The sequence below is a fragment of the Aspergillus aculeatus genome (genome assembly GCF_001890905.1).
Source record: "Aspergillus aculeatus ATCC 16872 unplaced genomic scaffold ASPACscaffold_8, whole genome shotgun sequence".
Classification (NCBI taxonomy): domain Eukaryota; kingdom Fungi; phylum Ascomycota; class Eurotiomycetes; order Eurotiales; family Aspergillaceae; genus Aspergillus; species Aspergillus aculeatus.
Genome location: NW_017962983.1, coordinates 630,212 through 641,780, shown reverse-complemented (window position 1 = coordinate 641,780; position 11,569 = coordinate 630,212). Strand labels below are relative to the sequence as shown.

General features: G+C 50.6%; 2 protein-coding genes and 1 non-coding gene across 3 annotated transcripts; all 3 read left to right on the top strand.

Moving 5' to 3' along the window:
- Positions 1 to 1,043: 1,043 nt before the first annotated feature.
- ASPACDRAFT_t168 lies at positions 1,044 to 1,155 on the top strand. The gene has a single exon. It is a non-coding gene; the product is annotated as a tRNA-Ser (tRNA).
- Positions 1,156 to 6,471: 5,316 nt separating this feature from the next.
- Positions 6,472 to 8,728, top strand: ASPACDRAFT_78704 (URC4/urg3 family protein). Its single transcript, XM_020205244.1, has 4 exons — positions 6,472 to 7,027; positions 7,109 to 7,598; positions 7,658 to 8,250; positions 8,313 to 8,728. Exons 1-4 carry the CDS (start codon positions 6,689 to 6,691, stop codon positions 8,394 to 8,396), a joined length of 1,506 nt encoding a protein of 501 aa, XP_020056095.1. The 5' UTR covers positions 6,472 to 6,688; the 3' UTR covers positions 8,397 to 8,728.
- Positions 8,729 to 9,212: 484 nt separating this feature from the next.
- On the top strand, positions 9,213 to 10,285 carry ASPACDRAFT_29035 (Rag GTPase GTR1; the record flags this gene model as incomplete). The annotated part of the gene is made up of 2 exons (XM_020199606.1): positions 9,213 to 9,406; positions 9,475 to 10,285. The coding sequence occupies 2 exons, from the start codon at positions 9,213 to 9,215 to the stop codon at positions 10,283 to 10,285; spliced, it is 1,005 nt and encodes a 334-aa protein (XP_020056094.1).
- Between the last annotated feature and the right edge of the window lie 1,284 nt (positions 10,286 to 11,569).

Below are 11,569 nucleotides of genomic sequence, written 5' to 3'. Positions count from 1 at the left end.
GTCACGGCACAAGGAGGCAGATCAGCAGTGGATTCCTTCCAGCCGGTGGAGAAAAGACATTGACGTCCCGAATGGGAGAATGACACGGTCCGTAGGTTTGCAATCGTGTCTGACACCGACCAAACAGCGCGGTAATTCGTTCCGGAGAAAATGGAAACTACAGCCCAGATTTAGCATCCTAACCCTAACTTTTCCGATGCCGTCCATACTTCCATACTCCCTAGCCAGGATTGGGCAGAGCTGGTCTGGATGGATGGGTCCCGGTGGCTCTCGGTGACTCCATTAGCATTATCAACCTTCAGTGAAGGGAAGTTCTAGGCGAGAGGTCTCGTAATGACAAGATAGATTGACCAGAGCTTTTCAAGGCTGCTCCGTTGGTGCGCTGTTCGTTCTCAGGTCTACTCCGTAGTGTCGACGGAGAGTCGATGAAGCTCATCTCCGCGCTTCGAGCTGAGTGCTGCATGCACGAGACTCGCAGAATTGTGCGGGAAGGTTCTCACGGTGAAACTGGAGGTCTGAATTACAAGGCTGGTTTGCCTTCAGGTCTGTGGTATAGAACTAATGTGTTTGGTCGTCAATATGGAAGGGTTGCTTCGAACGATTTGGCAACTGACAAGTAGCATGGCTGGAACTTAAAAATCTCCATATGACAGCGCAACAGTTGGCATACAAAGTATCAGCAAGGTACTCTATGTTCCAGATTTACCGTCCATCAAAACTTGACAGGAGCCATTTAAATGAGGGACGCGCATTGCCAATAGTCGACGGCGGTGATCATACCCGGAGTGGATAAGCACTGCGACGAATAGAGTTTGCGGGGGGTTCTTGACCATTCTTCCAAGGGTAAAGAAGAAGCTGCTCAGCTGCACGACTACGGGCTTCCTCTCGAGATTACACAGCCAGGAGCAAGTAATTACGATATGCTTTTTGTCAATAAGGTTTACTGAGCTACGGACAATTGTATAGCTATCGCGTGTCACGTGATGCATCAGCGAAGCGGATTCTGTATGGCGTCTGTTCGGATTCCACTTTTTCCAAGTTATGGCAGTGTGGCGGAGTGGTTAACGCGTGAGACTTGAATATCTGTGTACAATTCGCATCAGATCTAGTAATCTCATACCCTCGGGTGCCTGGGTTCGAATCCCAGCGCTGTCGATTACTTTTTTTTCTTTTTGTCGAGTGCCCCAGGCGCTTTATGCCAAAAGACACTCAGGGAAGGCTGTATAAGAGCCAAAGTCCTACGATGGTGGTTGTTCGAGGTTCTCGATTCGAGGGACCTCAAGGGTCTAATAATGGCGCAGGTCACGGAACCAATGTACTGTACCCACGCAGTTGATGATATCTAGCATATAAATTGGCTGCGTGGCTGGTGCATTCCTTCCCTGGAGAGCAAGCATACGTACAGCTGGGTAAATACGGGACCGAACGCATTGTACGTACCCGTATTCTGACACGCCTACCTGATGAACCTAAAGTATGTAATCCAGCAGACCCAGCAGGACGGCCAGGACCGTGTCCCTCTGCGTTAGCGGCACGCCGGCTCATGGTGAAAGGGCAGGAGGCGTAAGGGGGGGGGGGGGGGAGGCTACTGTTTGGTCTAGTACATACACTGTACATGCTTATGCAGTAGTGTCTTGCTATAAGAGGTCAAGCATGTGTCTCTGATCGGAAGCCATTGAGCTAACTAAGTTATGCGTCAAGTCTTAAGAAGCTGTCCACAGTGTCGTACGATGCATGTCCTTGGCCGAGGTAGAGAGGTTGGGTACCAGAGCGCAATTAGTTAGCCTGTCAGCCACATGTTGTGAGTGTGCGGTTCAATGCTTTTTTTCCACTTGAGCTGGGAGCCTGAGGTACCCCGAGGTGGGGCCGCTGAGTAGGATTGATTACGTTCCCCGATCAGGGAATTAAAACGACAAGCGAGGATGGTACTTATGGCCACACAAGACAACAGGAGCTGAGAGACAATATCAGTGTTACGACAGTAGAGGAAACGCGCGAGAATACACTTCGGAACTTTATTTTATCGGCTAATGGAGTTACATACTGAGTTTACCCTCAGCCGTTGGCGGTTCTCCCTTCTGGGTCAGTTATGGTATAGTATTGTACCTACGGTGCTGAAAACAGAATCAGATGCGGGCGGTATGATACCCGTTTCAGACGAGAAGCAGGTACTTTGTGATGTCTGAGGAGATCACGGTTCCCATGATATCAGAACATGTGCAAGGCATACTGCATAGTGTATGGCGAGTAATAGCCGAGCATTATTAAAGAAGGCGCTGCTTTCAAGTGCCTGCAGGCCTTCCAAATTGTTGCCTACAAAGTAGAAATGTCAGAAGACAGGAAAGTCCTACGGATCTATAGAACATCAGACCACCTAATGGTTTCGCCAACAAAGACCCTAATGCGGGGACGTTTCTCGCAAAGGACATCTTTAGCTCGAGCTCACGTCGGTGGCTTGGGCGTTTTGAAGTGACAAAGGTGACCGCATAACCAAGCATGGATGTACCGATGATCGTCCGATCAAGCGGCAGTTATCAGTCGGTGAGCCTATCACAATGCACTCGAATCTGTGGGGAAGATATTTAGCAAGTGTACGACATACCTACTATGGTACAGTACATCTTGTCACGAATGATAGCCTCATCAACGGGCTAGCAGATCTCATCTCTCCACATCAACAGCTTGTAGCGTTGAAACGTCGATATATAATTGAACGCAGTCGAGCCAAGCAGCGACCGAAGTGCGCTACGAGTAGTACTCTGGTTCTGCGTCTCTAGTCAGCCTCTTGGACCATTGACAGGTTTGGGCACCAGAGCTGAATTTGAGTCCCGCTCTGCAGGAGACTTATCGGCTCATCTGCAGCGGGACAGGCTCACACGGGCATTGACATCCAGTATCCACTGTCAGTGGATATGTGTTCCACACACACGAGCACGGTCAAGAGCTGTTCCCAGTGTTGCCCCAGGCAGATCCCCGTTCCAAACTTTTGGCGGCGCTTGGACTTGTTGCGATCCATGGTTCAGATACGCGACGACCCACGTACTGTCGCGCAAAGCCCACGGGCAATTCGGACACCAGCAAAACATGTCAGCCGAATTGCATATTGATGCGAACATGAGTTGTAGACTTGTGGTTGTCACAAACTCACACCTCGCACACAAGGTGCAATCTGAGATCGACGCCGGTGTGGAGGAGGTCCCGGCCGAAGCGTGAGTCATTAAGGTTCACTCCAAGCTATAGCCGCGCGCATCGGCGCATCGTCCCCGTTCGGAGCGCGCATTCGTGGATAACTATGCAAATAGGGTTGCCGATCTAGTACAAAGGCTAGTACCGAACTAGACTCAGGTCTCGAGGTGCCACTACAATAGTGAATTAGTGATAGCATGACGACTCGCACTCACCCGTAAAGGACGCGAGAGACGGCTCGGATGATGTAATGACCTTAGTAGTATGTGCAAAGGCCAAGTGATGCTCATAAATGGCCCATAGTCGAAAGCAGGGGCCTTAGATCCTCGGCTAGTAAGTAGTCAATGCTCAATAATACTCGAGGGTCATATGGTTCTTCCCCATGATCATCCTCCAGATGGTGTGGAACGGCGCCCCGCAGGAGCAAACTATTTGCGACTCCCCCCTATAATGGCTCCGGTCACCGACTCGCATTTGCCTGGTACAGCGACCGACAACCAAATGGGAGAAGAATCCTGCATAGAGGTGAAATCCCTGGGCATCGGATTTCCATGTTTCTGCTAACGGAGTCACCTGTAGATCATCGGTTGGGGCCGATAAGTTACCTCCGAAGCTCCGACCTACTCGAGTAGCTTATTCGGGGATTCAGGCTTAGATGAGTGATACAATAATTCCGGATGCTAACGGTGGCAAAAGTTGGATATCCGTAGTCTAGTACGGACTCCGTGGAGGGGTATGTGTCAGAGTCAAGAGGCCTTTCTTGGTACCCAGACGCTTGATGCCGTCTCCAGCCACCGTGTCGGGGATGACTGGGACCGATTTGCCACTGGCAGTGGATCTAAAGCTTGGTCATTATCGCTAGGGGCATCTAGCGCTGGCAAAGCTGGAGTAGTGTGTCAATCTCTTATGAGATGAAAATGCGCATATCTGGCAATGAAAGGACATTATTCCTACTTACTGAGTCGATAGTGCGAAACAGTCAGTGTATCGCATTCCGCCTCCGCAACCCACATAGTGAGAAAATTCCATGTCTTCTTGGCTGAGCTCTCGGCGCACGCCCTTGGGTTGTCGTCTTTTTCATCGCCAGGAATTGTTCTGTGTTCTGTGTTCGTCTCAGAGGGAAGGGGAAAACAACCGATAGGGTAGAAACCCAAATGAGGTGGGCTCGGCTGTTATCCGCGCGGATACCAGGGAGCTTTTGCAAGTCGAATTAGGTTCGGACAGTCAGCAGGTAATTCGAAGCTGGCACTTGAGTGTAGGCTTGTATCTTTGGATTTTCATTGGGCATGTGCTGAAGGTCCACCGAAATCGCTCACAGCAGTCAACAAAGCCCCAAAGGCAACAACAACAATAAACACCACCACCACCAACAACAACGATAACAGAACCCTTCATATCCATTTACGCTTTCTGCCCCGCCCGCAGACTTTGGCGTCTTTGAAGATTTTTTTTTCTCTTTCCACTTCTTTCAAGATGAGATGCAATTGTAGTAATTCCTAATCGAGTTAAGATAGACGGTAGCAGAAAATAAGCGAGGTCCTTGATGCGCAGTGAGTGGAAAGAAAATGGCTGCCGGCAAACCGCTAGATCCGCATGACTGGGGCGAGGGGGAAAAGAGGGCGGCGGCGCAAGAGACAAGACTCCAAGACCCGGAACAGCCTTGAGCGCGAGTCTGTCCGTGCTCACCCTGCTCCTCTTAGACTACCATTTTTCTCTGATCCTCACTAGTTAAACTTATTTTTCATTGGTTCCATCGATCTGGGTCCAAGACAGCCGACTTACCTGTCTGTCGGCCGTAGCACGGGGGGGGGGGGAGGGAGGGGGTTGAAGGTGGCCTTGTCGACCTGCGTCCTGCGGTCCCCTCTTGGATCCATTTCCGTAGCAGATGCCCCATACCTGGGAAATTGGCACTCAACGAGTCAACACAGTGGCTCACTTGATAGCTACCTTGAGGGGCGCATGGTACTCCTAAAAAAGTAAGCTGGAGACAACTGAGTAAGTTAGTACGAGTACTGGGTGGTCCTGTAGTGACGAGAAGGTATTGATTAGGTATGGTATTGTATCAGAGGAGAATGGTACTGTATAATACAGCAAGGTCCGGTATTGCAGCTGTATGCGGTAATGAGATGGATGCAGCTGCCATGCATCGCAGGAGGTTTAGGGCACACAGTACAGTAGTACATACGGCACAATCTACAATCTACAAGTACTAAGTACAAATCTAGGAGTTCAGATAAAGAACAGGGTGAGATTGCGACGGCTCTGACCTCATTACTAGCTTCGGATGTGTTGCCTCGATGATCATCAATCACACTATAAACTCAATGAACTCATTGACCCCTCAGCTTCTCAGGTCTTTAGAAGCACCAGTTGGTTTGCGGGGCCAGAATCATTAGGTCTGACTGAACGATTGACAAGACCGGGCACCTATCCTATCAGTAATCAGCTCCATGGACTGTCGGTGGTTGCCTCGTATTGTGTTATGTTTACTTGGTTAACAGTTGGTGTGTATGCAGTATGCAGTATGGAGTATGCACTGTATGGCCCCCCCTGACTAGACTGACTAGAGAAAACCAAAACTCATCTGTCTCTATCAGAGACTAAAATCCGCCATGCAGCCGGTTTAAACAACCTCCCCCTCCCAAGCTCTCCACCTCCCGACTCCGAGACTCGACTAGGTTACTGGTTCTGCGCCGTAGAGAGGGCCGTGGCTCAATTACTCGGGTCCTTTTCGTGCCAATGAGGGAGGTCTTAGTAGCCCTGCTAAGGTTCCTAACCTTTCCTAATGTTCTCTAAGCTCGACTTTCCCCTCGACTGCCCCCGCTCTGTATTACACTGTTGTTGCTGTTGTCGTTATTATTGTTATTATTACTTCCCCTCCTTATTATTAGTAGTTTGACTCTTTTCCCCCCTCCATTTGCTAATCTTGATCTAAATGAACAAGAAAAAAAAATAAATAATGGAAAAATAAAAATAAAAATAAAAATACAAAACAAAAATCCTTCTAGGCACAGAAATGACAAGAAAACATGGTAATTTCATGTAAAAAGAATTCACCCTCTTCCCCCCTTCCTCCCCAAAAATAAAATTCACATTCAGATTAAAAGAAGAAAGCAAAATCTAGACAGCTAGCCAGATCCCAAAAGTAAACTCATATGTAAAAACTAAGGGCCCTGTCCTTTTTTCCTTTCCGTCACTCCAGTCTCTCTCTTTCTCTTTCCCTCTCACTCTCGCCCGCAAGGAGCAACCACTGCAGATCTCTTCGTTCTGTTTACGACCTTTTTGCTCTTCTGGGTGCCCAATTTTGCGTTCGGCACTTCTGCTGCTGACACCAGACGTTCAGTCTAGCCTTGGAACTTTATCGTTCTTTCTCCTCGGTTCTTACCATCCTCGACTTCCTCACGAAAAACAAATTATTTTTCCTTTTCTCTGAGCGCCGTGTTTCATCCATCTATCTCGCCCACCCCCTCACCCACTCTAACTAACACACTCTCCGCCCACCATGGGTCTTTTCAAGCGCAAAGACTCTAAGAACTCGATCCAGAGTGAAAAGGATGAGCAGGAATCCTTTGCCTCCGCCAACAGTGCCCGTACCTCGAGTGCATCGTTGAGATCCCCTGGGTATAAGGGAAGCGGGTTGCCTGCCTCCATACCAGAGATGCCGATTGCCAAACCGCCCGATCCAGCCCTGGATCCCGCAGCTTATCTGCGGAGCATCCACGCCGTCCGCGAAAGATGCTCATACGTTCTCAACAAGGCGAAGAGAAACAGACTCAACCACTTTGATGTTGATATGAGCAAATTCATTGCCACTGCCTCGTACATTGTTTCTATCATCAAGGTAAGAGGAAACTGCACGCACTTTGGGGACCCCGTCGTATTTGTCTCAGGATTCGGTGCTAACCAAGCTGGTTCCTTCTAGAGAGACTATGCTCCCGACTACGACGCGATTCCTCCTCATGGACGCTGGCAGCACTTTGACGTGGGTGGTCGACCCCGCGTCAACCAACTGCTTCAGTCCTGGCCTAGTACTATTGACGCGCAAGAACGGACCCGTCGGCTGATCGATCTGTTTGTCGTCTCCGTTCTTCTTGATGCGGGCGCAGGGAACGGATGGTCCTACAAATCCAAGGAGTCGGGCAAGATCTACTCTCGCAGCGAAGGCTTGGCAGTAGCTACGTTGGAGATGTTCAAGAGTGGCTTGTTCAGCAGCGACCCCACAGAACCCTGTCAGGTGGACGGCGCTGGGCTGAAGAAGATTACCGTGGAGGTGCTTGCTAAGGGAATGCAACACTCGGAGCAGAACCCGCTTGCAGGCATTCAAGGTCGCGCTGGCCTCTTGATCCGACTTTCTGAAGCTTTGAACAACCAAGACTTCTTCGGCGTCGATGCGCGACCCGGAAACTTGCTAGGTAAGCGAAGACCGACCGGTCCGTCTTCTGCCTAACACCAGCTAACCTACGATATGCAGATTACCTTCTTTCCCACCCGTCCACACTCGCCTCGTCCGTTCCGATCGTTCCTATCACCACCCTCTGGAGTGTGCTCATGGATGGACTCACCCCGATCTGGCCTCCCTCGAGAACGCAGATCGACGGCCTTTCTATCGGAGACGCATGGCCCTGCTCTGATCTACCTAAATCGCCACCCGCACAGCCCTGGGAGAACATCGTCCCGTTCCACAAATTGACGCAATGGCTCTGCTACTCCATCATGGTTCCCATGTCGAAATTGATGAAGATCCACTTTGCGGGCAGTGAACTGTTGACGGGTCTTCCCGAATATCGCAACGGCGGCCTACTGATTGATATGGGACTGTTGAGTCTGAAGGAGAAAGACCTGGAGCGCGGGCTCACGGCATACAGAGAGAATGCTCAGATCAAAGGACAGCCAAACGTCGAGGTTGTGCCCCTTTTCTCGACGGATGATGATGTGGTGGTGGAGTGGCGCGCCGTCACTGTTGGCTTCCTAGACGAGCTGCTGTCAGAAGTCAACGGGCAGCTGGGGCTGGTAGGAGAAGACCAGTTGACACTCGCACAGATGCTAGAGGCAGGCTCATGGAAGGTAAGCTGGAAATCCATGTTTGATACCCAGTGAGGTGAAAACATGCTAACAAGCAACCCTAGGGTGGTCGCGAGATTGCCGAAGTATCCAGGCCCAATACGAAGGAGCCTCCCATCATGATACGCTCGGACGGCACTGTTTTCTAATGATCGCATACCTCGTTGATTTCCTGGATACCTGACTCCGCCAGCTCGCGTTTGCTGATTACCTTACGGCTGGTGGAAGTGCTTATGACTTTGATGACCGGATATTCCTTCGCCTTGTTACATATTTACTGTTCTCCCCCTCTGTGTGTGAAGAACACCATTCGGGTCGGTTCTGGACTGGAACACCTTGAATTTTATACCTAATTGGCGTCTGCTGTACATTTGTTTCTACTAGGGGGGGATACTGATATTTTACTTTTCATGTACACATGGATATTGGTCTGTACATTCTACATCAATCATTACAGGGTAATGAATCCGAAAGAAGTCGCAAAGAGACTCTTCAAGTCTTTGTATCAACAACTGTATGTACATACAGTACACATACAGTACAGCCTTGATGCCATGATATATCTTGACTACCTTTTGACGGGTGAGGGGAAGCCCACGTGTAAAGTAATCTTAAGAGGGAAAAGACCCGATGCGTGTGACTTCACGTGACTGCAAGGCAGCCTCCGGAACATTGTTGACCCAAACAGCGATGACGCTCGCTGAGGAGGACGGGAGGGCGGGAGGGAGGCTGGTCCTCCAACTCCTCCGGCCCTTTGCTTTCGCGAGCCTTCGTTCTGTAGCTTCTCTACCTCCACATACCAATCTCCCCTTGCAAGATCCACTTTCAGATGGATAAAAACTACCTCTTTTCTCCCATTGATTAGCACTCTCTCCTCCTCATTCCTAATCTCTTCCGTTGAGCTTCTATCTTCCTTCTAAGTGCGGGGTACGGTTAACGGGATAGTAATCTCCCCCTCCCCAAATATGGATCTCCGCAAGAAGAAGAGAAAGGTTCTTCTGATGGGGAAGAGTGGCTCGGGGAAATCTTCTATGCGATCAATTATCTTCAGCAACTACGTGGCCAAGGATGTCCGACGCCTGGGTGCCACCATTGATGTCGAGCATAGTCATGTCAAGTTCATGGGGAACCTCACGCTTAACCTTTGGGATTGCGGAGGGTAGGTCAACCAACACCTCGGGCCTTGCAGTGAATAATCCATCCATTGACCAAGAACCCTCATTCTAGACAAGATGCCTTTATGGAGACCTACCTCGCTTCCCAACGAGGTAACATCTTCTCCGACGTTGCCGTCCTCATCTACGTCTTCGACATTGAGTCCCGCGAGGTCGAGCGCGACCTCGACACCTACAACGCCATCATCAATGCCTTGAAGGAGTACAGCCCCAACGCCCACGTCTTCTGCCTCGTCCACAAGCTCGACCTCATTCAGGCCGAGCACCGGCAACGGATCTACGACGAACGCTCCGCCATGATCCGCAGCCGGTCGGAGCACTTCTCCATCGACACCTTCGGCAGCAGCATCTGGGATCAGTCCCTCTACAAGGCCTGGGCCGGCATCGTCCACAAGCTCATCCCCAACCTGACGGTCATCGAGCGGTTTCTCCACGCATTCGCCAAACGCGTGGATGCCGAGGAGGTCATCCTCTTCGAGCGCTCCACCTTCCTCACCGTCACGTCCGTGTCATCCGAGATCGGCGACATGAATCCGATCTACGACCGCCACGAGCGCCTCTCCAACATCATGAAGGCCTTCAAGCACTGCGCCGCCCGCAACACCCACACCACGCCCGCGTCCGCGGGGTTCGTCGTCATGCACACCAAGACCCCGCAGTTCAACGTCTTCCTCGGCCGGTTCACGGACAACACCTACATCTTCTTGGTGGTGCCCCCCGGCGAAGCGGCCTACAACTGCGCCGTCCTCAACACCATGCTCGCCCGCGAGGGCTTCTCCAAAGCGGCGGCCACCGGCCACGGCGATGGATTTCCGCTCCCTACCGTCGAATCGCCCGACGGGACCAACGGGGCGCATGATTGATTTACCATCAAATTAATCGACCAAGAGGTCAAATTGACCTCCCCATCAAGAGTTCGTCAGCAATGACACGCGGTCCGTCCGATGTGGAAGAAGCGTATGCGCGGCTCTCCGCCTTCACATCCACCATAACAAGGAGCATCTCCCCTGTCTGAAGGGGCCAAAAAGGGAGGTTCTAACTTCCCTCCCCTCCCCCCCCCCCCTAAATCCTCTAACCCACCCCATCCCAAACAACCTTGCTGCACCACCAAGCAAACTAGACACCACACCCACTAGCCAACTCCCACGCTTCCAATTCCTTTGGCCCCGACCAGAGAAATCTCAGTGCATTGAACCACGCAATGCAACTCCCCTTCCCCCTCCCACCATCCTATCCTTTAAAGATACCCTTCATTCTCCAAACCTGATGAGCATGCGCTGCATCGTCAATCTCCCTCAGCCTTTGTCCTGTATGTATCTGTGTATGTATTCAAGCCTTGTCAACCCAAAATTCTTTCATAAATAAAAGGCCCCCGCTTCTTCGACCACATCCCACTACTTACCTTCTCCCATGCCCATGCAAAGTATGCTTTGGCATAGTCGTCACCAACTATTCATTCCTATACCTGACTATCCAGAGAACTCGATAGCCTATACACATACCCCTGGGCTATATACCTCGTAATCCTCTCATCACCAGCCCGCTTTCCTCCTCACACACACTCTCTCTTTCTCAATCGTCCTCTATTCCTCTATTGAACCAATTGCGAAATCCACTCGTTGGGGAACCCAGTGACTAGTCACTAGTATGTGGTAACGGCTAGTCAGTACTAGCCCTATGTCTGACCGGCTCTCAGCCGAATGTGATTGATTCTCGCCAACGATGTCTTCCACTCCAACCAAACACCGTTGTTAGCATTCCGCTGTTTCCTCTCCATCTGAGCTCGAGACCTGAGACCTAAGAGGCAGAGCAGAGACAACGCTGTGGATGTACACTACAAAGCCTGCAAAACCAAACCCCAAGTACGGAATACTTCCGCCTGGACATAGAAGGAGGGATGTACAATCATACTTCGGAGTGAAATGAAAAGAGGTCGCGAGTTGGGCTACGTCCGGCTTTATACTACCCTAAAAACTACTAGAAGTAAAAGAAAGAAAGTGGGAACGCACGACAGCCAGCCTAATTCCATGACCGTCTATGTATAGAACTGCCAGAGACTGGACTGATCCATGAGTCACCTTAAAGGGGGAGGGGAGAAAGTATTTATAATAAATCTGATTTGGACTAGAGGAAGAAGAGACAGAAAT

Bases quoted from the DNA above. Each gene is read 5' to 3' on its own strand.
- ASPACDRAFT_78704 (XM_020205244.1), top strand. From the start codon at position 6,689: ATGGGTCTTTTCAAGCGCAAAGACTCTAAGAACTCGATCCAGAGTGAA. The intron at 7,028-7,108 runs GTAAGAGGAAAC...GGTTCCTTCTAG, and splicing joins ACATTGTTTCTATCATCAAG to AGAGACTATGCTCCCGACTA. The intron at 8,251-8,312 runs GTAAGCTGGAAA...AAGCAACCCTAG, and splicing joins TAGAGGCAGGCTCATGGAAG to GGTGGTCGCGAGATTGCCGA.